The sequence below is a fragment of the Lemur catta genome, chromosome 3 (assembly GCF_020740605.2).
Source record: "Lemur catta isolate mLemCat1 chromosome 3, mLemCat1.pri, whole genome shotgun sequence".
Classification (NCBI taxonomy): domain Eukaryota; kingdom Metazoa; phylum Chordata; class Mammalia; order Primates; family Lemuridae; genus Lemur; species Lemur catta.
Genome location: NC_059130.1, coordinates 3910745 through 3937426, shown reverse-complemented (window position 1 = coordinate 3937426; position 26682 = coordinate 3910745). Strand labels below are relative to the sequence as shown.

General features: G+C 36.0%; 1 protein-coding gene across 5 annotated transcripts in view; it reads right to left on the bottom strand.

The window, feature by feature from the left end:
• The window catches only part of POU2F1 (POU class 2 homeobox 1), a 166782-nt gene that overhangs the window by 55474 nt on the left and 84626 nt on the right, over positions 1-26682 (bottom strand). For 4 of the 5 annotated variants that reach the window (XM_045546619.1, XM_045546624.1, XM_045546620.1 and 1 more), the window contains exon 2: positions 17135-17200. In XM_045546619.1, the coding sequence (XP_045402575.1) occupies positions 17135-17200 (66 nt within the window). Of the gene's footprint in view, positions 1-17134; positions 17201-20384; positions 20642-26682 lie in introns of those variants that run through there. The other variant, XM_045546621.1, reaches the window with a different exon arrangement.

The following is a 26682-nucleotide window of genomic DNA, read 5'->3' as shown; positions in this document are numbered from 1 at the left end:
GCTACACTTCTTTTATACCAAAATAAAAATTTAAAAAAGGAATTAAATCAAATTATATAGCCCATGAGAAACATTACTACACCCAATAAGGACGACTTTGGCAAAAAAAAATCTCCAAGTAGGAAACACGAAATGTTAATAGTGAATCAATTATTCTGTATTTTTCAAATTCTCTACCATGAGTATTACAGTCAATAATTACAACTTAAATTTTTGTTCAGTTTCATTTTTCCTAAAATGGGCTTCCTTTCAATTTATCCTTCAATGTCATCTCCAAAGTGATCAGTCTCCAAAGTGATCTGTCTCCTAAACGAGACTGATTTCTATTTGGGTTCTACCCAGGTGTACACTTAATTTTTTTGTAGGGGGAAGACTATCCTCTCATTTATCCTATTCCTATTGTCTTTTCTGCATAAGCGAGAATGGAAATCTATAGCCTATGAACATTAATTTTAAAATGTGCAAATGGGAGAGGAAACACAACATACTAGGGAAGGAAGGAGAAAGGTAGAGGTTGGAGAGAAGGGATTGGGGAGGGAGAAAGAGAGTCAGGGAGAAAGTTAAGGTGATACCCTCAGTGGGACTAAAATTTATTTAATAGATGCCCTTCACCCTCTTCTTTAGCTCAGAAGTCCCAGTCATTATTCAACATCCAGCCTGTAATCTACTTGCTTTAAGACTTTAAGAGCCAGCCTAACTATAAATAATCCTTCCCTAATCTTAACTCCTATAAAATCTAGTTTTTCTTAGAACACTTAATCATTACTTATGAGATAACATTAATATAATAGTTTCCAAACAGATCAACTCTTTGGCCAGAAATTAAAACTTACATAGTACATTTTTGTAATCTCTTCAGGAACCACCTATATCTAAAGGAAAATGTGACAATTTAAAAAGAAAAAAATTTTTGTTCCATTGTCAGTGACCCCATATTCTTTAGCTAAGTGCACAGAAATTCATTTGTTAATGTAGGTCTCAGACCAAGTATGAGGATCACACAGATCACAACAAATTAAATCAGAGTAAAGAAGCTGGTTGCAGAGAATCGAGTTTTCTGGAACCCTGAACAATATTTGTAAAATAGTCCCTGTTTCCAACAGAAAGAACAAAAAGATTTGTTCTCAATGGAGACCCAAACATTGAATACATGAGGTTCCCTATGCTCAGATCTGATACAACCTCACTTGCACTGTGTCGCAGGCAGCTGCCTGCTCCCACTCCCACCCAATTCAGAATGTTGGGGGTAAGGAAAGCTACACTGAATAGAGTACACCTGTTCTGAAATGACTTTCCTCACAGTAACATTTAGTGTCACTGGCTAATTGGGAACCTAATTTAAGTTGTGTATGTGATCTTTAATTTTGAATTGGAACTCACCTATATACAACCTTTATTTTTAATCTACTCCAATGCCATGATTACTTGAAATATGGATATAGGAATTATTCAGCTGTTCTCCTAAATCTTGGTCAATAGGGGTGTTCACTTTTACAATTCAGTAGAAAGTTCTCTTTTCTTGAATAGTTTTACCTTTATAAAAAATGACTTTTGATAAAACTATTGTTGTGCCTATACATACAAGATTTACTATGAATCATCTCCTACTTTCAATGAGACAATTCTTTTTGCTTATGTGCATTTTCTATTTTCATATAATTATTTAGGTATACAACAAATGAGAACCAAGAATACCATGTAGAAAAAAGATCCTGCTGTAAGAATAAATGGTACTTTCAACAAATATCTACTGGGCATTGATATTCTAGATACACAGGTTATAAAAATGAATACAGCTACAGTCCTTGCTCTCAAGCAGTTCTTAGGCTTATTCATTCATTCATTTATTTTAAAAAAAATACTTTATGAGCATCTACTATGTGGCAGACATTGTTTTAAGGGCTGACACCACAGTGAAGAAGAGAGACAAAAATCATGTCTTCATAGAGCTTACATTCTAACGTGGGGGAAAGGGACAATAAAAATGAAAAAAATATTGGATATTAGATAGAAGTAAATGCTATGGAAAATAAAGAGGGAGGGGGGAGGAAGTTTGTTGGGGTGCATAATGACTGTGGTTTCAATTACATAAAAATAGTCATACAATGTAGACAGCGCAAAACAAATAGACATAGAGCTTTACCAAAACATTTAAAAGAGACTTAAGGGGAAAGGGAGAAGGCAACATCATGGAAGCTTTGTGGAGGTGACATTTCCATTGATTCTTAAGAAAATGAGATGAAAGTAATTGGAAAAGGTTGAGTCGGGGAGGAAAATGCCAAGCATTTTGTACCACAAGTAGAAGACACTACGACCAAGTTAAAAAATAAAATCCAAGAATTTTAACTAACAATTTTAGGGTTAGTTAGGTCCTAGGGTTACAAAGATAAATAAATCATGTTCCCATACAAAAAGGAGCTCACAGTTAGGTATGAGTGATAGTCAAGAAAGTAAATAACACAAAAGACAAGTACTACAAAAAAAAATCTACAAAATGACAGAAGGTAGAACATGAACAAGAATAACGTACTGTCACTGCTGTAAAGCAGAACAAAGCAGAAGGTACTTGCTCTAAGAAAGGTACAATGTGCTTTGAGAGATTTGTTAATAGTATGGCTAACAAGAGGGAGAGATGGGGTCGTAAAGAGAGTCCAGGATAACAAACTGAGGCACAAATCACCAGGGCGAGGAAAGTGAGGCATCTAACTGTTCAGATGTAAACCTATTTTATTACTGACAGTTCTCATCTCATTATTACAAGATATTTTGACTGTAATATAGAGGGAGATACACAAAAATACTGTTGGGAAAAAGGAGAAGGTTTCAGTTTCTAATATTATTAATTCCTAGAGAAAATGAATGAAGAGTTGCTACTTTTAAAGTATATTATCTAATTCTAACCATTGGGATGGCTATAATTAAAAACATGAAAGTAAATAAGTGTTAGCCAGGATGCAGACAAATTGGAATCCTTGCACGTTGACTGTGAAAATGACAATGGTTCAGCCTCTATGGAAAACAGAAAACAGCCTGGCAGTCCTTCAGAAAGTTAAACATAGGGCCGGGCATGGTGACTCACACCTGTAATCCTAGCACACTGGGAGGTCAAGGCTGGAGGATCGCTTGAGGCAGGAATTGGAGACCAGCCTGAGCAACAGACGGATCCCATCTCTACCAAAAATAGAAAAGAATTAGCTGGGCGTGGTGGTGTGCACCTATAGTCCCAGCTACTCGGGAAGCTGAGGCAAGAGGATCGCTTGAGCCTAGGAGTCTGAGGTTTCAGGGAGATATGATGATACCACTGCCCTCTAGCTAAGGGACAGAGAAGGACTCTGTCTCAAAAAAAAAAAAAAAAAAAAAAAGTTAAACACAGAATTACCATATGACCTAGCAACTCTATTGCTAGACACACATTTATGCACTGTGTGACAACATTTCAGTCAACAACGGACTGCATATGATGGTGGTCCCATAAGATTATAATATCGTATTTTTACTGTACCTTTCCTATGTTTAGATATGCAAATATCATTGTGTTATAACTGCTACAGGATTATTAGCTGGGAGTAGTGGTGTGTGCCTGTAGTCCTAGCTACTAGGGAGGCTATGGTGGGAGGATCACTTGAGCCCAGGAATTTGAGGCTGTAGTGAGCTATGATCATGTCACTGCACTCCAGCCTTGGTGACACAGTGAGAACCCATCTCAAAAAACAAAAACAAACAAACAAAAAACTGCTTACAGTATTTGGTATAGTAACATGCTATATAGGTTTATAGCCCAGGAGCAACAGGCTATATATACCACATAGCCTAGGTGTGTAGTAGGCTATACCATCTAGGTTTGTGTAAGTATACTTGTGATGTTTGCACAATGACATAGTTCTCAGAACATATCCCTGTTATTAAGTGATGCATGCATGTATACCCAAAAGAACTGACAACAGGTACTCAAACAAATCCATATACGTAAATGTTCAGAGCAGCACTATTCATAATAGCCAAGTGAAAACAACCCAAATGTCCATCAAGGGATGAATGGATAAATTGTGGTACATCCATACGATGGAGTATTACTCAGCCATAAAAAGGAACGAACACTGATACTATGCTAAAACACGGATGAACCTTGAAAACATGAGGCTAGGAAGCCAGACACAAAGGGTCACATACTATATGATTCCATTTATATGAAATACATAGAATAGGCAAATCCGTAGAAATGAAATAGATATTGGTGGTTGCCAGGGGCTAGGAAGAGGGAGACAGGGAGCCACTGCTTAAGGGGTGTGGGTTTTCTTTTGGAGTGATGAAAACATTTTAGAACTAGAAAGAGGTGGTGGTTGCATAACACTGCAGACACATTAAATGCTAATGAATTATTCACTTAAAAATAGTTAATTTTATGTTATGTGTACTTCACATCAATTTGAAAAGAATCTGGAGTTCCAGTATAAATCTCACAGCTACTGTTCTATTTATTAACCTGCCTATAGCAGCCAGCCTCACTTGTCTAAATGGCTGCTTATAATCTGTTATGAAATGCACCTCTGTGGGAATTGCATGTGAAAATAAGAATAACACTTTCTTGAATGAGGGTCTGAGAGATTTTGGAACATGAAGTTTGTGAAAGCTATTTTTCATCACTTAGCAGCTATATTTTAGATAGTACTATACTTAACTACATTTTAATCTGTACTGAAAATCATATACCACTACTTTAATTAAACCTATATAATAAAGAAGAAAAGTACATTATCCACAGATTTCTATTTATCAGTAAATTTAAGGCAGTCAAGGTAAAATTTACCAATAGCCTAAATTTCAGATACTGTATAGGAAACAATGACTGTATCTGTGCCTATCACTACATTGCCTTGATAAGCAAGCACAAATTCCAAATGAAGTTCACAGAAATTCAAGCAACCAGGGGACATAAATAACAGCTAGTAAGATCTTCTAGGAAACCTTAGTTTACTGATCATTTTTGGTGTGTTTGTGTGGAGGTGGTTTCTTCCATCTTAGCCACCATAAAAATGGGAGGAATCAGGGAAAATGGAAATCCAGAAAGAGAATGACTTATCACAGAGAGAGAATCACAGAAAGATTTCATGCCACTACAAAAGCAAGACATGTAACCAAAATGGATGACAGGTCATCTACAGCTGTGGTACTGGTCCGTGGCTTGTTAGGAGAACAGGGCTGAGCATCACCGCCTGAGCTCCAACACCACCGCCCCACCACCCCCCGCAGAAAAATGTCTTCCATGAAATCAGTCCCTGGTGCCAAAAAGGTTGGGGATGGCTGAATGGCTGATCTACAGGATGGATGATCATTACATATCTGCTAAAAATTCCCAATGATTTTACTATATATCCTTTACTTCCTAAATAACAGTATGTGTGTTATTTTTTAAATGGCTCTTATATGTCACCTGTAGATGAATGCAGATCAATGACACATAACAAGATTTCTACAGGTAGCTAATGTCTGTTGAACTGTTAAATCTATTTGGATAAAAGATTCTATTAAAACAGACTTTTAATAACTTTATTCTTAATTGTAGAAAAATGAATGACTTGTGACCTACCAGCTATCGAGACTTTTTCAAATAACTGAAATATTATGCATAAATGGAACGCTTTGAGGACCAAGAAAACCAGAAGGTCTTTATTTTAATATCCTAATACCACATTAACACTTTTTGTTGGAGAAGAAAAATGTACCAACATTTACCTTTCTTCATCTCCCTCCTGCTTCCCAACCTAGTCAGATGCCCACTATTCACCTTTACCTTTAAGATGTAAGCCAGTTAAATGGTGGCAGCTTCATGCCTTCCTTGGAAATACAAAGAAGTCTCTGAATGTGGCAGTACACTCTTTACCTTCTGATTATATCTAATGTCAGGATTCCTAGCTTGAATTATGACCCTTTGCTACAAATCCTTCTCATATTATTTATTTATCTGGATAAACTATCTACTCTTAGACTTTTTATTTATTTTTTATTTTTTAATTCTTATTTCAGCATATTGTGGGGGTACAAAAGTTTAGGTTATGTATATTGCCCTTGCCCCCCCACCCTGAGTCAGAGCTTCAAAGGTGTCCATCCCCTAGACGGTGTGCATCACACTCATTATGTATGTATACACCCATCTCCTCCCCCACCCACATTTGCCTGACACCCGATCAATGTTATTCCTAAATGTGCTCTTAGGTGATGATCAGTGAAACCAATTTGATGGTGAGTACATGTGGTGCTTATTTTTCCATTCTTGGGATACTTCACTTAGTAGAATGGGTTCCAACTCTTTCCAGGAAAATACAAGAGGTGCTATATCACCATTGTTTCTTATAGCTGAGTAGTACTCCATGGTATACACATACCACGTTTTATTAATCCACTGATGCATTGATGGGTAGTTGGGTTGTTTCCACATCTTCGCAATTGTGAATTGTGCTGCTATAAACATTTGGGTGCAGGTATCTTTGTTACAGAATGTCTTTTGTTCTTTTGGGTAGATGCCCAATAATGGGATTGCTGGATCAAATGGTAGGTCTACCTGTATCTGTCTAAGGTATCTCCATATTGCTTTCCATAGGGGTTGCACTAGTTTGCAGTCCCACCAGCAGTGTCTGAGTGTTCCTGTCTCTCCGCATCCACGCCAACATTTGTTGTTATGGGACTTTTTGATAAAGGCCATTCTCACTGGAGTTAAGTGATATCTCATTGTGGTTTTGATTTGCATTTCCCTGATGATTAGAGATGTTGAGCATTTTTTCATATGTTTGTTGGCCATTCTTCTCTCAGACTTCTTTATTGCATTCTATTCCCAGTTTCATTTTCCCTGTATCATGAGGCTATCCCTAATTGCCTCTGTTCCTAACCCTATCTAGAGTGCTTTCTTATATTCCTTTCCACCTAAAAACTTATTATCTACATCTTTTTTTCCTTTTTAAAAATTTTTAAATTAAATTATTATTATTATTATTTTTTTGAGACAGAGTCTCACTCTGTCACCCTGGGTAGAGTGCACTGGTGTTAACTAACTGCAACCTGAAACTCCTCGGCTCAAGTGATCCTCCTGCCTCAGCCTCCTGAGTAGCTGGGACTACAGGCGTGTGCCACAATACCCAGCTAATTTTTCTATTTTTAGTAGAGACGGGGGTCTTGCTCTTGCTCAGGCTGGTCTCAACTCCTGAGCTCAAGCAATCTTCCTGCCTTGGCCTCCCAGAGTGCTAGGATTACAGGTGTGAGCCACTACAACTGGCCAACCTACTTCACTCTCCTATGTCTCCACCAAAAAAAAAAAAAAAAGGACCTTCCCTACAGTAGGCTACTTCATCCACCAGTGTTCTGAAACCCAACACCTTTTTGATTCTTGAATCACCTGTTCTTTATTTACCATTCTCCTCCTACTGGCTCCTCTTCCTTAACATATAAACATATTCATATTGCTCCACTAGGAGGACTTTTCTAACACCCTCTCCCATTCTCTCCCTTTTACTGTCATCATCATCCTCACAACAGATAGCGAACACCGCATAGTTACTGAAACACATCTCTACTTGCTGTATTATTATTTATCTCCATTTATAGCTATGAAAAACTGTGGCACAGAAAAAAATAACTTCCCCAAGGTAATACAACCAGGAAGTGCAAGAATCAGGCTATGAATCCATGTGGTTTGATTTCAGGTTCTGAGCTCTTAACCACTGTACTATACAGCCCCACATACAGCTTCCACCAAAAGAGCTGCCTACATTTGTCATTCCCCTTCTTCAACCATTCACTTCTCTAACCACAGCAATTTCTTTCCTAACCATTTGCCTAAAACCTTTTAAAAGGTCCCCAGTAACCAATAATTGTCAAATCCAAAGGTCACATTTTAAGCCTTCTTTGGCAGTACTTGACCACACTGAATACTGACTCCATGAGCTCACTGTCTGGTTCACTTCTGATTTCCATGGTTGTTCTTACTTATTTGACTTAAGCACTGTCTAGTAGAACTTTCTGCGATGAGGGAAATGTTATAGGTATGTGCTATCCAACATGTGGCGAATGAGCACTAGAAATGTGGCTAGTGGACTGGGGAACTTAATTTTTAATTTTATTTAACATCCTACTGGACAGTACTCTTTCTCTGCCAGTCCCTTCAACGTTGTGGAAGAGTTCTCTGTCCTTGGTCTTCTCAGTTTACTACACTCTCATCCCAGCATCTCCCTGCTAAAGTCTCCCATACCTCCACAAGCAACCCAGAGTTCTCTCCTCAGGAACCCCCCCCCGCCCCCCCCCCCCCCGTCTCTCTCTCTCGTCAGTCGCCCACTTCTTCACCACAAGTACCACAAGATATCCCAAATGCAACATTTTCAGAACTGAAATCCATCACCTCATTGCCAAGTCTACTGCCATCTAGTGCAGTCCCTACTCAGAGAACAGCATCATATCTATCCCGGCCACAAGCCAAAACACAGGTATTCATTTTAGATTACTCCCTCTCCTCCTTTTCTTTTTTTACTCCCCTCCCTCTCCTCTCCTCCTCCCCCCAATGGCTCATTAAATTTGACCCCTAGTTTCTACTGCCACTGCTCTAGGCCAGGATGCTATATAATGGATCTAATTGAAAGAGTAATGGAGTCTAGTTTTTAGCTTCAAGCAAGATGTAAAGTATAACGTGGCTGGAAAATCCTTTTGTACCAAAAACTCTTTAATACCTGCTGGGAAAAAATATATGAAAAAAATGACATGACAAAACTAAGCTGCTCTCCAAGAGAAGAGGGAAAAAATTACAGACAATCTCTAATAATCTGTGCCTAAAACTGTTTAGAAACAAATCCTCTCATTAATGTTCCAAATTTCTTTAGCAATGAATAAAAATGGACACTACCCCTAAAATTCTAAATTTTTTATTGGACTATCTCTTGCCAAAGGGATCAATTGTTCATTCACTGATTTAACAAAAGTATAATCTTAATCCAGATGCCACTTACTATTCTCACAGTTTCAGTAATTATAATTCCCTCCTTCTCCACATATACCTAAAATTTAAAAATCCCCATGTGCACCAGTGGGCAAGGCCAGGGCAAGTTTCTTCACATGTAGTGGTCATAATCTCTTAGAAGTCATACCCTGTAACTGACATCTATCAAACCGAACACCAGAGGAAGGTCTATCTTTTCCTATAGGTGTCTGATGTTTGCTTCTAGATCACTATGAACCTTCACTGTGATCCTAAGGCTCTCTGGAAGCGTTCTAGTCACTTTCAATGACCCATGAACTACCCACTATTTAAAACTTCACTATAAAGAAACTCCAAAAAAATTAATATTAGTACTTCTACCCACAGGCTTATAGGAATACCTTGGCCAGTACAGAACATAGTCTACATGGTAAAATATGTAATATATTCTAAGATAACAACAATAAGAGCAATAAGAATATTAAAAATGGTCCCTAAATAAACATAAGTTGAAAAGGAAAATAGTTCTTCAGACTCTGAAATTTTCAATTGTTCCACTCCGGTTTAATGAGAACTTATTTGAGGCCTGTTCCTCGGTGATATTCTGAGGCTTCTCCTAAAAACACTGGTATTTTATCTGGAAATGTTTCCCCAACAAGTGTTGGTTCGAGACATCAAGTTCTTGAGTTATTACGAAGAATAGCAGGTATATTCACTGGTGCCCTGGTCTTCCAGGATGCTTTCTCTTCATCTTGGAGAAAATGATGTCTGATCATGCTCTTTTATAAACATAATTTCCTAATACCAGCCATGACACTAGTAAACCCCACAGAACTAATTTATCACTGGTTACCAGGAAGTTTGGATGATGATATTTTTGGAATGCCATTTCATAAATGTACATTAGGTTGCACTAATAAATTTCTTTGGCCTTTTCATTTGCCAAAACGATCTTGATATTATCCTGAGTGAAAAAATCATTTAAATGAAAAATCAATTAAAAAAGAACAGGACAGGGGAGCCTTGACTCCGTCATAATTCAGATGTAAAAAAAACTTACAACTAATTGACTACAAATTCAATAAATAAACAGATGAGTCAGCTACTTTAAAAGAAAAGTGTTAAAATTTCAAAACAAATATCAGAAAAAATTTATATTAAATTTATAAAAATTTAAATTAAAAAATTTGTCACTTTTACCTTTATTAATTATAAAAATAATTATAATAAGCCAATGATACATTTTCAAAAATAATAATAGGCCAATGGCAATTGTAATGGATGCACTGAATTCTAAAGAACTGGAATACTGTCTCATTCTGTGAATGACTAAAGGATAAAAGATCTAGAAATCACACGACATGATGGAAAAATTCTGAAGGAATTAGAGACGTTTAGTACAGATTTCTTCTCCATCTCAGCTTTTACTGTTTCTTCATGCTAAACGTACACTGCCTACCACCACATGTAAATCCTACCCTGCCTTCAAGGTATAGTTTAAAGTCCACTTTCTCCAAAGCCTTCCCTGACCCTGCCAGCTAGAAACAATTTCTCCCTGTGTTGAATTCTCATGGATTCACGTATACTCCTTATGAATCTTCTCAATTTCTATTATATTACATTTTCATACCTATTTTCTCTACAAGATAAATTTGAAGATGCTATATATATGGCTGTGAAGATGGAGAAAGGGGCCACAAAACAAGGAATGCAGGTGGCCTCTAGAACCTGGAAAAGGGAAGGAAATGGACTCTCCATAATGCTCCAGAAGGAATGCTGCCCTTTCAACACCGTAATTTTAGGACTTCTAAACTACCAAACTGTAAGATAATAAATTTGTGTTGTTTTTATTTTATCCAGCAATTCCATTCCTAGGTATATATCCCAAAGAATTGAAAACAAGGACTCAAACATACACTTACACACCAAAGTTCACTGCAGCATTGTTCACAATAGCTAAAAGGTGGAAACAATCCAAATGTCCATCAACAGATAAATGTATCAACAGAATGTGGTATATACACACAATGGAATATTATTCAGTTAGAACAAGTAATGAAGTTCCAATAGATGCTACAACATGAATGAACCTTGAAAACATTATGTTAAGTGAAATAAGCCAGATATAAAAGGACAAATATTATGCAATTCCACTTAAATAAAATATCTAGAATAGGCAAATTCAGAGACAGAAAGTAGATTAGAGGTTACCAAGAGTTGAGAGGAGGGAGAAATGAGGAGTTAGACTCTCCCAAGGAAAGCATCCTTGGCAGCATTCTCCTGCACATCCTTGTGTGTGTTGTAAGAAATATCATTACTATTTTCTCTTATATGGATGGGTTTTTCATTGAAAGGATATTATTTGTGCAAAATAATCCCATCTTCCTATTTTCTTCACTCCTCATTTGGGACTGTTGAGCTGAGCTACGGAAAGGTCACACAGTTAAACCTTTACCAACGCAGGGGTCGGGGTGCTGACTCCCCACACATTCAAAAATCCAGATGCAGCTTTTGACTCCCCCAAAACTTAACTACCAATAGCCTCTTGTTGACTGGAACGCTTACCAATAACATAAATAGTCAATTAACACATATTTTGTATGTTATATGTATTATATACTGTATTTTTACAATAAAGTAACCTAAAGAAAATGTTATCAACAAAATCATAAAGAACAGAAAATATATTTCCTATTTATTAAGTAAGTCCTAGTCTTCACATTGACTATACTGATGAGGAGGAGGAGGAGGGAAGGAGGAGGAGGAGGAGAAGGGGTTGTTCTCGCTGTCTCAGGGGTAGCAGAGGTGGAAGGGGAAGCAGGAGAGGCAGGCACACTCAGTGCAACTTAATAGAAATACATAATTTCTGTAGGACTTTTTCACTTCTCTAAGAATGTTTCTGTATAGTACCAATTCTTCTTCCATCACTTACTTTAGTTTGAGTGCCCGTATCATAAAAGGGTCCATGTCATAAAAGAAGTCAAAAGCAGTCTGGAATAAGACATAGATAAGAGCAGTCCTGATCATAAACCCAACGGCATCCGCAAAAGAGTTAGCCTATCCCTTCTTGCCTTAAATCCAGGTGCTCGCTTCTCTTCCTTACCTAAAAATGTCCTCCATGGCAATTTTTTCCAGAACAGGGCACTATCATTTTCATTATAAACTGTTCAGGCAGATATAGGTATCTTTTCTCCTCAATGATTTTCTTAATGGAGTTGGGGAACTCGTTGGCAGAAGCAGCTTCTCCTGTTATCCTGACTTTTTTAAGCCAAACCTCTTTCTAAAATTATCAAACCATCCTTTGCTGGCATTAAATTTTCCAGCTTTGGATCTTTTACTTTCCTTTTGCTTTAAGTTGTCACACAATGACTTTGCTTTTTCTCAAATCATGTCAGAGTCTATAGGGATGCCTGTCTTATGGCAATCCTGCACCCACATAAAAGTTGCCTTTTCAATACGAGATAAGGTATTTGGCAAAAAGTGCAAGATTTTCATGCCTACTGGCATAGCTGCAGTGACAGTTTCACAAATTACTTTTTCTTTTTTATAATGGTCCTTACACCATTTATCTTGAAATGGTTGACAACTGCAACTGCAGACCTCAATATAAGGTACCTATCGAGTAATTCAACTTTTTCTCGTAATGTCATGACTTTTCTCTGCTTCTTTGGAGCACTTCCAGCATCACTAGTGGCACTTTGTATGGCTCCCACAGTGTTATTCAGGGTTAAGGTTATTGCACTAAACACGATGAAAAATACTTAAGAATCGAGAGGGATCACTTTTTACTGTGACACACAATTTACTGGAGACAAACTGCTCACGTGGACATGACTAGCATCACATGACATTTTAAGAGGATACTCCACAACACCTGAGATCACTGCAATAGTAACAGGAGATGGCTACAAAATTATTACAGTAGTACAGTAGATACTATAGTTAGTTTTATCCACAGCATGATTTAATACAACATATCTGAGTTTGTTTACATTTCTTGCAACTGTGAATGGTGCCATGTACAGTCTTTAAGTGTTTGTCTGCATAAGTTTTTATAAATTTTAACTTTTTGTAATAGATTTGAGATTATAGTAGTAAATGTTAAAATAGACTAGCATCGTAATATATTTTATTTTATGCATTCATAACATACCTAATTTTTAAATGTATTCAATATTTCTAGGCTACACAGTTCATCTGGAAGTTTTTTCAAATTGTTATAAATCTCTAAATATTTTCCCAATGTATTTATTGAAAAAAATTCTACACATAAGCAGGCCCACACAGCTCAAATCCATGTTGTTCAAAGGTCAACTGATAAATATGTTGATTAGATAAATTACACATTTATTTTCTTTAATCTGAGCCTGACCCTCAGCAGGCTTATCAATCCTTTTTGTTTATTTCAATCAATTCCTTAAAGGTAACTACGTCAAAACTCATTCACTCTACCCAAATCCCCAAACCCATTTCATTCAGTCTTCTAGCAAGGCAGTATGAAGTAACGAAAGGCTCATGGTCTTTCAATCATAAATTACTAAACCATCATGAATTTAGTTCCCTTACGTGTAATATAGGCATAAACCTACTTACCTTATAGGGGTAGTTTAACAATTATGACATAAAGTATACATAATAAAGCAGCTAGCCAAATACCTACAGTGAACGAATTCAATAAATGGTAACTGCTGTCATTATTATTACTATTATCCTTGCCTTCCTCTGAGGATCACCTCAACTACTTTAATGAAAAAAATGAAGTAATCATGTAAATCATTTCCCAGTTTTGCTTCTCCCTTCTACCTCAATTTTCTCTGTCATTGTTTAATCTTTACTCCTTCTCCCTAATCTTAGAGAAAGTGGTATATCTTTTTTCACTTGCAAAGTTAACCCTTCATTCTGCACCTTTGATCCCAGCCCTTCACCTCTACCTTGGTCCCAAGAGTTCTTTTGCTTTCTTTACTCTCCTACTTCCTGGTGATTTTTTTCTATCTGGCCTATAAAGGCACTTGAATTTCCTCAAACACCTTCTTAATTCCACCATGGGACTTTTCTATGCCCCTTCTTGAATTACAATTACCATAATCTATCCAGAATCAGTTATTTACATATTTGTCTTATCTCTTAATGAACTGTTAACTCCTTGAAGACTCAGGGTATCTCACCTGCTTGTACTGTATCTTCTAATAACACCAACTGTAATATTTTACATATAGAACAGGCACTTACTGAATAAATAAATAAAGAAACCTAAGCTATAGATTCTCTATGGACATATAAGGGCTATTTGACAAAAGCACATTGTCAGATTTAGCTTCTCAACTTAAATAAATCATTCTGGCAGTAGAGAGGCAAATAAGTTTCCATATCAACACAATCTTAAATAAGGTTACAATATCATTCTTAAAATTTCACAAATTAAAATTATTACAATCATAAACATTTCAGGAAAAAATGAGCTATACAGAAGTATTCTGAATCCAGAAAATGTGAGACTTCAGTTTTATTATAATGTTAGGAGTTCTTTCCCTTAAAAATTTTACTTCTTTTCCATAAACCACTAAAAAATAATAAACAACTAACAAACAACTAGACGGTCTGTAGGTTCATTTGTTACATTTTTAAATAAAAATCAACTTGTAAGCATGTAATTATCTAAATAAACTGTGATTTTATATCTAATATATCAAACATGGTAATTTAATATGCAAACTGGAACTCAAATGTATTTCTATATTCCTAAACTAATAAACTGGTATCAGTGGGAGATGCTAGAATTATAGTGACAGACCCTTAACATTCAAGGTTTCTGTTATTCTGAAGTGAATGTAAAGGTCCATAAAATGGAAGTTATTAGAAATTTTACTAAGGCAACAAGTGCTACAATAGACAAATAGGAAGTGAGTGGCTATGCTTCACAGTAAGGATGGGTGACTGGTTCACATCTGATCCAGCTGCTATGTATTATTTCATGAGCAGTGACTCTTAACAAAAAAGCAATAAAAATTTTCCGTCTTTGTGGAAAAAAGAGAAAATCAACTGCCATTGCTGGTGATGGAAGTAGAGAAGTCTAAGAAAGTGCCAGAGTTTAGCTACAAAATTATAATTTCAGAAAACTACATTTTTCTGAAAGTAAAAAAATCTATATTGATACTGTTCAACTCTATGGTGGGAATGAGTTTGCCATGCATTTCATATTAAAACAGGATAAGAAATTCACAAGACTTCTAACAAGTGCTCCAGCCAGAATTTACCTTACATAGATCTGAACACATACAAAGTGCTGGTTAAATTTTCAGTTTTATTTCCGTTCATGGGAAAAAACACATGCAGGCTGCAAATCTTAAATCTGCCTTTATTTCCTGGATTTGTGCCTCAAATCCCCATTCCTTAAAATAGTAATATCTAATTTGTCATAAGAACTTAAATTAAAATCAGGTAATGTATACAGAGCTTAAGATTTTTAAAAACATGTCACAGGGGTTTTATTAAATGTTACAGGTGCTCAAAAAATGGTAACTACTGAAACTGCTATTATAGTAGTGGCATTAAAGTAAATATGGGGATTCCTTGAGTCTGATGCAGTAGATACTTTCCATATTCTCCAATCATTTAGTGAATCTGTTTCTCCTCCCTTAGAGAGAAAAATATGCTTCCTCTTTGAAGCTGTCCTTTAGGCACAGGTGTCCTGCCCCGTCTCCCCTGGCCTCTTAATGGGATCTACTGCCCTATTAGTCTCTGAAAACAAGTCCTACCCATAAGCTAGGTGGCCAAAGCACCTGCATCAGCACAAGAACCAGTACTGCAAAATAGAGGAAGAGGGGCCCAAACAGGGGACAGAGAAGTAACGGAAAGGAGACTGTGGCTGATAATTTAGAAAGAAAGAATACAATGCTATCCTTCCCTTTCTCAGGAGATACTACAGTAGTCTACTTGGGTAGCCTCAGGTAGAATAACATGAAACATGTTAAATACAACAGGGATGAACACGGAAGCCTCACAGCTCACTTTCACATAAAGAGGTAGGTACATTTCAGAGACTAAAAGATATATAAGCATCTTCGGATACAGAACAGTTTACAATGGAAGACATGTAGGCAGGAAACTGCCTATATTGGTCCAACCTATCCATTTACTACAAATTATTAATAAAAGGTTTTATGATCCATAAAAATAGAAAACAAAGACAGCTTCCAAAAGTGCCTCTGTTTCTTACCCATCTCCCATAGTCAGGCATTTTGCAAAATGATGGCCAAAGAGGGAACCCTCTCTGCTAGTGAAAAACCTAGCTTACTTTAGAAACAGTTACTTTCTGTGCATCCTTGCCCATAATTCTCTTCTTATTTGGTTTAGAATTGTATTTCTGCCTTGATCAGAAACTGGGGAAGTCCCTGTATCATCTCTGGCAGATAATAAAGATACATAGCCAAATGTCCTCTAAGCAACACACTGAATTAAGAATATGGGCTGTGGATACAAACTATCCTTTACGGATTTACCTTTCTCTCATGGGGCCTCAGTATTCTCATTTACATGATAATTAATTTTCTCCTGATAAAAGGTTTAATCAAATGTAAATTTTTTTAAATTACCAAATAAAAGGATGTATTGGAAATGGGTATGTTTTTATATTAATAACTGACACTATCATAACTTTAATATAATTCATATCAAATGTGAGGTGGATAAGATTTACTATTTTGATTAATACCTGTAACAAGAGCAACACTTTACTGAATGGTTGCTGTGCTGCTGGCACTTTGCTTAACATTTCACATTTATAATCTCCTTTAATAAAATGACCTCTGACATATCTTATCCCCATTTTATAATTGAATAAATTACATTTCAAAAAGATTGGAGAAATTGCCTAAAGTCACACAGCTAGTAAGTGGCAAATCTATAATTCACACCCAGAACTATCTGACTGAAAGGACAATTCTTGTAACTACCTGTTGTTTCTCTGACAGATGGAAGCAAAAAGATGAAGCAATCTGCAAAGAAAAGTAGATAATCTTAAACAAACATAATCTCGTTTCCTGCAAGTACTAAATCATATCTGACAAGTCAATACTCAAATTGTTCTGCATTTGCCAAATGCAAGTTCTAGTAAAGTGGGGAGTTTCTTCTTTCAGCCCCACTAGATCTAACTAAAAAGCTAGATGAGAGAGCTCTTACCCGTGTTGCCATCTCCACTCTCCACAGATGGTTTACTGGGTTCTGACGGATTGTTCATTCTTGAGTCTGAAATGAACCACAAGTGAATAAGGTTTGTTAAAATTTGAGACTGGAGATGGGGTTAAGGAGGCAAAATCATGGCAGAGGAAAGGGTTAACAAATGTTACAGTTAAAGAGAAACAGTGCATACATGTCAGGCTAAAACATCAGAAATTGTAATAAAAGGTTATCTGAAGGAAATCCAGGATTCCCTGGACCCTGAAGGGATCCATAAATAAACTGTCTTTCTAAAGAATTTTAAGATTCTTTGAAGAAAAACAACAGATACCTAACCTGAAAAAAACTGTATTAGAAAGTTTCATATGTAAAATAAGTAAATGTTTTATAACATCAAGTATAAAATGTTAAAGAAATAAAACCGAGGCTGGAGAGAAACACCTCAAAAGTAAAAAAAAAAATGTTATTCTCAAATAAAGTATCTTTTTTATATAAGCAAAGATTTTAATTAATTACAACCCAAACAATGCATTAGTAATCTTGATAATAGATGAGATAGTAACTCAACCTAATAGACCAAAAGAAAACATGTCTGAGAAAAATGCCCCCATATTTATTCCCCTCCCCAACCAAACTGGAGTCTAAGTGTGAATATGTCAAATTCATACTTCAATCATAAACCAGTATAAGAAACTGTGCCAGAGCTATAAGAGATATAATAATTTCAAAATTGAATCATAATCACACCCACTTAAAAATTATACTTCAATATCCTAAATGAATTTACTAATTTGGGTTTATTTTTTCTAGAGTTATCTGTTAAATGAAGGTTTGTTTCCATAGTAAAAAGTTTTCATCAAGCAGTATTAGGTATCCCAGAAGACATGCAAAAGAAAAGAACAACTCTGCTCTTCTTCTACCTCTCTAAAGGGTAAAAAACTGTATATACCTAAACACGATCTCATTCTACTGCAAACTCAAACTTAGAATATTTATAATCAAACTCGTTTACTATCAAAGAAGTTCTGCCATTTCTCCTGAGTTAAGAACCATTTAACTACAGTTATTAAGAGAGAACAAGTATTTTAACTTTAATGCATTTGATTTTTTGACCAAAGAGTACGTTTTGTCATCTGCTTAAACATTTATTTAACTAGGAAATCAAAAACATCATTAGACAGAAGTCCCAACTGTAGACAGTTGTCCACAGTTGCATTATCCACATGCATAAGGGATGAGAAAAAATCTGGAGTCCTCCTCTTATAAATTTCATTTCCAACCTAGAAGCTCTGTAATGGCTTTTCTAATACAGTAAGTTTTTACAACTGATGCTTGTCTTATGGGCTTAAGCACCTCTGTTACATCTCTGGCTTGTTCTTCAAATGTTAAATTCATATGTCTGTGGTCACAAATGAGGGCAGTTCTACAACTTCCTTCACCCCTACTGTCCAGAAAAACTTAAATATATCATCTGAAAACATACTCAGGTTTGAAAGGAACAGGTGTACAACTTACTGAAAATTGGCTTTCTGAATGACTTAAACAAAATCTTATGAAGGTCAACAAAGATCACAACAAATATAACAATTACACACACTACTCAATGCTTTCTTTAAAATGAATTTTAAAGTAAAGTGGAAAAAAGGATAAATCAGTTAACATTCATGAAAAGGATAATATTTTCCCAGATACATGGACACCAAACAAACAAAGAAAGAAGCATAATTCTTAACAAGTCAGGACCCTAAGCTTATACAATTCATATCCTAATTTCCTCATCTATAAATTATGACACAGGTATTTTATGTGCATCTTTTCAGAATCTTTCATTGAATTGTCAAGGGCTTCAAAGGCGTTTAACAAAATTACTTAACAAACAAAAAAGAATAAAACAATAAAATTTTGATTAACTGTATAACACAATAGGGAGAGATTATTTAAATCATATTTACTATTAACTGAAAGTAACAGATATAATTTCCAATTCTAAAAACATGCTAAAAATATTTCAAAAAGATATTTTCCTTTCTTTTCCTCAGTTCCCAACTTGGTAAATGTAAAAGAGTAAATACAGATAAATCCTTTTTTGATATTTGAAGTATTTTCTCTCTCTGAACAATATAAAAAAATATGTCTACGCCATTGAGCTGACTGTAAATAATGAGTCCAACACACAGTCTACAAGTTGCCATTTAATTGAATTCTCGAGATAATTTTTTTGTGTCATTCACCCATTACATACTGGTTTTTACTGTACTAGACAAGTATCACTACTACCTCGGATTTAGGCCATGCCTTTTGCATAAGAATTCAAACATTTTCAGAAATATCATTTTACTTTATTCTTGGCAACTATGAAGGTAATAGGAGACAGACTCAATTTTTAAGTGTGGAAAATGACATACAGAAAAAGTCATTTGCAGAAGTTTTAAATGTAAGATATCCAAGTCCTAGAGTTGGTATCACTCAACTTTCCAGATGACTATAGAAATATTCCAATAACTCTGCACATAAACACACAAAACTACATACAAAATATGGCCATCATCAATCATGTCTAAAAACCAAAGCACTTCTCTTTTAAATCTTAGTCACCAAAGACTGTTTTTAAATTGGACATCTCCCTCCCCAAAACTAGGCTAGCAGATTTCTAAAGAGCATAGTTGATTTTAGAAAATAAAAAAAGGTTAATATTAGCAAAAATTTGAAAAGTTAATAATTTCTAAAATCTGAAAATTGATCAACAGATCTACTGTAGTAAACAGTACAATTACGCTCTGTATTACTATTTAAGGGAACAATTCTGCACAATGACTCCACCTTGTCTTTCACTGAGCATTTCTGCTTTTTGTATAAGACATTCTCATTAGGTATGAAAAACATTTTTATTAATATGTATATATTAAGTACAGTTTATACCTTGTTTCAGACTTAAAATGTTTTTAGAACTACATGAAATGCTCTCAATAGAAATTTCCAAAACTCAAAAATGTCCTTCACTCAAGCTGAATTCTAAATCCACACTAGTTACTGAAAATACCCTCTGAACCAGAAGAGCTAGTCACAGGGAGGGACCTACTACAAATTCAAGTATGCTTGTGCTTTGCAAATGCTTTCCTCCTTCCCAGCTCAACCCAGCTCTCCCCCTCCCCTGCACTGGCTGCATATGCGATTAAGCATTTATGCATAGTCAACCCCACACATGCGATTTCCATATTAAAGCTTCTAAGAAAAGAACTGTGCTGGTACCCACCTAAAACACAGTCACTGCAGTCCAGCATTGCTGTGAAATCTTCTAGAGGTGCAGACAGTCCAAACAAGGAAGAAACAGGTAGCGGTTTGGGGTGGGGGAAAGAAGGTACTACTATTTCTAACAAATCTACACTATGTTCTTAAGAGAACAAGGGTGTGGGGGGTGGTGATTAAGGGGAGAAGCAAAATACAACTTCTTCGGTTACACCATAGCAATCTTCAACTGAATAAGGAAACTTCAGTTGCTCAGAGGAGTTTTAGTCTCTCCTACCAGCTAGGACTGACATTATCAAGCCAACTGAAGCATGAAAAGTTCCCCTTTTTGTAATAAAATAGAAACAAAGATTGCAGCTGGCAGTTTCCATAATGAAGCTTAATCAGTATGCGCGTGATTAGGGCCTTATGCAAATCTCCCCTCGTTAGCACTGCAGCCAGCACTTTGAAGTCCACGAACAATTCATTTACAGAATATACTGAAAGCACTCCCTGCATAATTTAAATCATTGCATAAATATTTATCAGCTCATTTGCATATTAATTGGCAGTGCATGAAGGGAAAAATTATCTCCTGAGTGCCAGCATAATAATTAGGAGGATAAAATGAGATTTCTTCCAATGGCCTGGCTTCTTGGACCTAACTTGAGATAGTACCAGGGGAGAAGGGAGGGACAGGAGACAGAGTTCTGTTAAAATGCCACTGAAATGACACGTACAAATTAGAAACAACTCTACAGACTTAAGCACTTTTAATCTTATTCCTGCCGGCAACAATGACTTCAGTAATAAGAGGATTTGCAAAAGCTTTCTACACAATCCAAATAATCCCAAGGAAACAATTAGCAAGGTAGAAGCAGAACACAGGGCTGTCAAGATGGTGCTAGTCTACTGATAGGGAATTTTCCAGTTGTTAACATACACTGTCAGGAGAAAGTCCTACTTTAAAACAAGGCATGAGTAAATTCAGAAGCAGTGCACGGTGTATAAAGGTATCTTCAAGAGTATGGAAATTCATCATTTACAAATCTTTTTATACTACCAAATTAGCAGAATAGATTAGTTGAAAGGTACATATTATGCGGTATTCTTTTCCTATGAAAATCAATCTCAAGTAGAGAGAAGAGTTTGTTACCTAGAATCTTGATCATCAAAAAATGGGCCATATAAATTGTGGACTAATTTAGTAAACTCAAGTAAATTTCACTTAATGGACACACACAAAATCCTTATTAAATATTATGTTTATTCAATTTAAAGTGAATTTACAAGGTAATCATCAACTCAAAACTTTTCAGGCATTACAATACAGCAACATTATCTCCCATTCATCATAGATAATTCAGGAGAAAATTTATAAAAACCCTATGGAGTAAGCATTTATTTAGCCCCTTTTTAATAGAGAAACTGAGGCAAAGAGAACTTAAAGCACTTTACCCAATGTCACACTAATAATTTGGAGTCAGGATTTAAAACTAGATTTTGCTGACATATTTAAAATCTGAGCTCTTGGCTATTACTATGCATTATGGATGAGTCACACATTTAGAGAACTGTGGAGGGGGTGAGTTGACTAAAGTAGCAGACTGAAATGGCTTGTTTTCAGTATAGTAAGGAGATCAGTAACTGGTAGCAAAGACATTGTGTTTAAAAGTCGGGTGTGTACACATACATGGAAGAGTACAATAGACTTGGAGAGTTCTCAAGGGTGTCATTCCATTAATAACTGCTTTTATTTAGAACTAGTCTTCAAGCATGTCAAATGTCTGATTTTAAAAATACGTATGCACCTTTTCCCAACATTAAGGTTGAAATTAAACTCAACATGTATATGAGGAAATGAAAGACAAGATTTTTATAAGGGGCCTTTAAAAAGATTTCCTTGCCAGTCAGTAACAAAGGACCAAAACCTTTCTTGACTTTTACATCAGCACTTCATTCATATTGCTAGTTTTTCTGTTTTACAGGATCACAAAATGCTTATGAGGAGCCAGTTTGGAGGAGAAACTTAACACTGCCATTTAGTACCTGTGAAATGTGTTTAAGTTTCTTCCCTTTTCTAGTCTTAATTTTCTCATCTGTAAAATGATAAGAATACTCCTTTCATGAAGTTGCTGTGAGATACATGTGTTTGTGCTTCTCAGATTAGAAGCATGAGGCAGTTGTATCATGAGAGACATCAAATCACTGGATACACATGGTACGTCTTTTGAGAGCATCAATTTTCATAATAATTCACATCACTTTGTATTAAAATAAGCAAGAATATATCAATAAGAGAACACAAATTTTCAAATGAGTTTTTAAGGTAGAATGTATTGGGTTGCAGAAGTTCTGCTTGGTGGGAAAAGATGAAAAGCAATGGTGAATGTGACTAGAATGTAGATGTCAATAAATATTTCTTTCCCTCTTCTTCTATCTTAAAAAAAAAATTAAATCTATCACCTGCACTTATTACAGAATATCTCTGCAACTTTACCATCTGCCATTTTGTACTTTATGTAGTAACACCTTTCTTAGGCCAGTTTGGTCTTTCATACATCAGCTGAGGATGATTTGGAGCTCTAGCCAGATAATTACTGCCAATTGAGGAGTGTTTGCTGGTAGGTACCCCACAGGGGGAACGACTTGGTAGTGTAATAACCTTCTTCCTCAGGCCAAGAGAGTCCCACAGGGCCTCTGCTCAGATGGGAGGCTGGAGCTCACCAACTCACACTGGCTACTGTCTAGAATGGGACCCTCCTCCCCTCTACTGCAAAGCTCACCCAGGCAGCTGACTTTGGTACAGTGGGAAGGACAAGAAAAATTCCTTTCTGCCACTCTTGATCTAGGTACCCTGCCCTTTCTAGATGGTAGGTTTAAATACCAGAAGGTTGTCCGGGCCTCTACAGGCAGATTGGGGGAGGATGGCCACAATTTCTCCCCTGTACTCTCCAACCATTGCACATTTACATCCAAAGAAGAAAACAGACAGCTTTCCCACAAAGTCTCAGATGTTCACTTCACTTGGTCTTCTGTCTGAAGTGTCAATAAAGAATCACTTACATTAAAACTTAACCTAGAAAGAACACCATTTTTAAAAAAAGAAAACCATTTCTGGGAGGTTTGTGGGTTTGTCACTCACTCACATTTCGGCATGAACTAATCCAATCTAATTGCTTTCTTTTTATACCTAGTTTAGGAGTTGATTAGTGAGGTGATGGTTGTTCTCATTGAAGAAGAAGCCAATAAATGCTCTAACTGTTGGTTAGGTGACATGGATGGGGCTGGGGTAGTCATGGCACAGGGTTCATAGAAGGTAGGAAGAATAGGAATTAGTAACATAGGGAAGTATAAAAAGGAGCTGAAAGGGCAAAGTCCAAATTCACATATTTCAAAATTATGCCTAAAATTCAGCCTTTTTTCTAAGAGAGGGGAAAAATGCTCTCTCCTGATCCAGAATTCATGGACTAACACTTTTAGTATTAAAATAATTTTATACTCGTGATCTTATGGGCTAGTCTAGCTCTCATTAGAAGTGAGATTACAAACTAGCATTGAGGTCAGCTTGTACTCTACCTTACTAAATCATGGACATCCAACCTGGTCATATTCCATATGAGCAGCCATTTATACACACTATTCTGTACTGACTGCGTACCTAGTCAAATGGGTAGAAATGTCTCTGACTCAACAACTATTCCCTGTCACCTCCTTTCTGTCTCATGGGGGCATTTTGCATCTTACAGGTCCACTGGTTTCACACCACGCAATCTCAATTGTACAATAATATCCTTTTAAATTTTCATCTCTTTTCAAAATCTACCTAGACTTTTTCAGTGTCCTACTAACTTGTATATAAAAACACTTAATAACATTGCTTCAGTCACTGTTCAGTAATAAAAGTACTTAATATCTCAAGAATTATAAATCATTATTTACAAAAACTCATCTAAAAAACTCATGACCCACATATAGCTGAAAAGAATTTACTAATAATGTCCAAATATAAAAGAACATTCCAAGATTTGAAAACCTTAGATTCAGAACCAAGTGATTGGCATTGCCAGCATTCTTGTGCACTATGTCACAGTACATGTGGAGGACACCCTCTAAGGTTATAATGTAGGGCTCTCAGTGCTTAAAAAAATTTTTTTAATAATGTAAAATAGAATTCCTACCACTTGATAAAAATCTAGATGGGCAGATACCAAGAAAGGTATTTTATCAATTTAGCTGGTGAGCACTGCCAAATAACAAGACATCTGAAGGATCATCTTATTTCATAAAAAGTAAACTGAGGCCTAGAGAATGACTCTAGGGTCACATAACTATTACATGGCAGAGTAATAATACGTGGCAGGAAGTGGGGGAAAATACAACAAGGAGGCATGAGAGGAAAAGAAGTAAAATAGGCAGAAATTCTTATTCCATGAGACTGAGATCAGTAGTTGGTTAATCAACAAAATCAACTTAAATATCATAAAAACACATGCTTATTTTATTTTAACCCAAAGCACATAAATATACAGTCATTCACCATTCTTCTGATGTTGGAGCAAAGCCTTTTCTTTGAGTTTGGACCCAAACTCAAAAGTTTTTGAAGCTTTTCACTGAAAGCCACATTTTACATTGTACATATATGCATAGCATAAGTATAAAAACCTCAAGGCCAGGCTCAGTGGCTCACGCCTGTAATCCTAGCACTCTGGGAAGCCGAGGCTGGTGGATCGTTTGAGCTCAGGAGTTCAAGACCAGCCTGAGCAACAGCGAGACTCCGTCTCTACTAAAAATAGAAAGAAATTAGCTGGACAACTAAAAATATACATAGAAAAAATTAGCCAGGCATGGTGGCGCATGCCTGTAGTCCCTGCTACTCGGGAGGCTGAGGCAGGAGGATCGCTTGAGCCCAGGAGTTTGAGGTTGCTGTGAGCTAGGCTGCTGCCACGGCACTCTTTATCCCTAATACTTTACCCATCTAATTCAAGAGTAATTTTTAGTAATTAACCTTTATAAAATCTTTTCAAAGCGTTTAACTTATGTTTTCACAGAAACATCATCTCTTTTTGTATTCTTTTACTTGGTTTATATAATAATTATTTAAATTGTATAATTAAAATAAATAATACAACTAGCATGAACAAGCTTAGGAGCACAAACAAATATTAATAAATGACTCTTGACAACTTTACCACTAAACTAATAGAAGCAGATATGGACAGACATACTATGAAGTAAGAATTCAGCATGCTATAGGGCATCAGATGGTGTTTCATGCAGGAATAGCAGAAAAAAGCAAACTCTCAAAACTCAACCCTAAAAAATAAATCCTTTAGCAAACAAAATTTTTGCATTTTTTTTAGAAAAATCCAGAAGAAAGGATTAGACATGTCACTGAAGAGGATATATAGATGACAAAGCGCACGTTAGCCATTAGGAAAATACAAATTAAGACCACCATGAGATATCACTACACACCTATCAGAATAGCTAAAATAAAAAATAATGACAGTACCAAATGCTAGTATAGATTCGAAGAAACAGATCTCTCATACATTGTGGGAATGTAAAGTGATACAGCTATTCTGAAAAATATCTGACAATTTCTTAAAAAATTAAACATACACACACCATATGACCCAGCAGTCTCATTTCTGTGCATTCATCCCAGATAAATAAAAACTTATCTCCACATAAATATGTATATACAAACCTGCTTTACAAATTACAGAGGAGAGTCCTTTATCAGATATGTGCTGTGGATCCTGACTTTTCATTTTCTTAACAGAGTTTTGCACACAGCAAAAGGTTTTTGGCTTTTTTTTATAAAACCAATTTGTCAATTTTTTCTTATATGGATTGTATGTTTGGTGTCATGTTTAAAAACTGTTGTCCAAGCCCTGCATCCTTAAGATTTTCTTTTTTTTGCGGGGAGCAGGGAGAATGGTTTCTCCTGGTATGAGGTTTAGGTTGAGTTTCTTTTTTTTTTTAAATCATTTGTCAAAATGACTATCCTTTCTCCATTCAACTGCTTTTGTACCTCAGGTTCAAATCAGTTGGCTATACTTCAGTGGGTGGATTTCTAGGTTCTCCACTTTGTTCCACTGATCCATCGATCAATCCCACTACCAATAAATTCCTTCAAGCTTGATTTCTCTAGCTATAGTCTTGAAGTTGGGGAAACTGATTCTTCCCACTTTATTCCTCCTTTTCAAAATTGTGTTACCTATTCTAGGCCCTTTGTATTTCTATATTTTTTTATTTCAGTATATTACAGGGATACAAATGTTTAGGTTACATATATTGCCTTTGCTCCACCCAAGTCA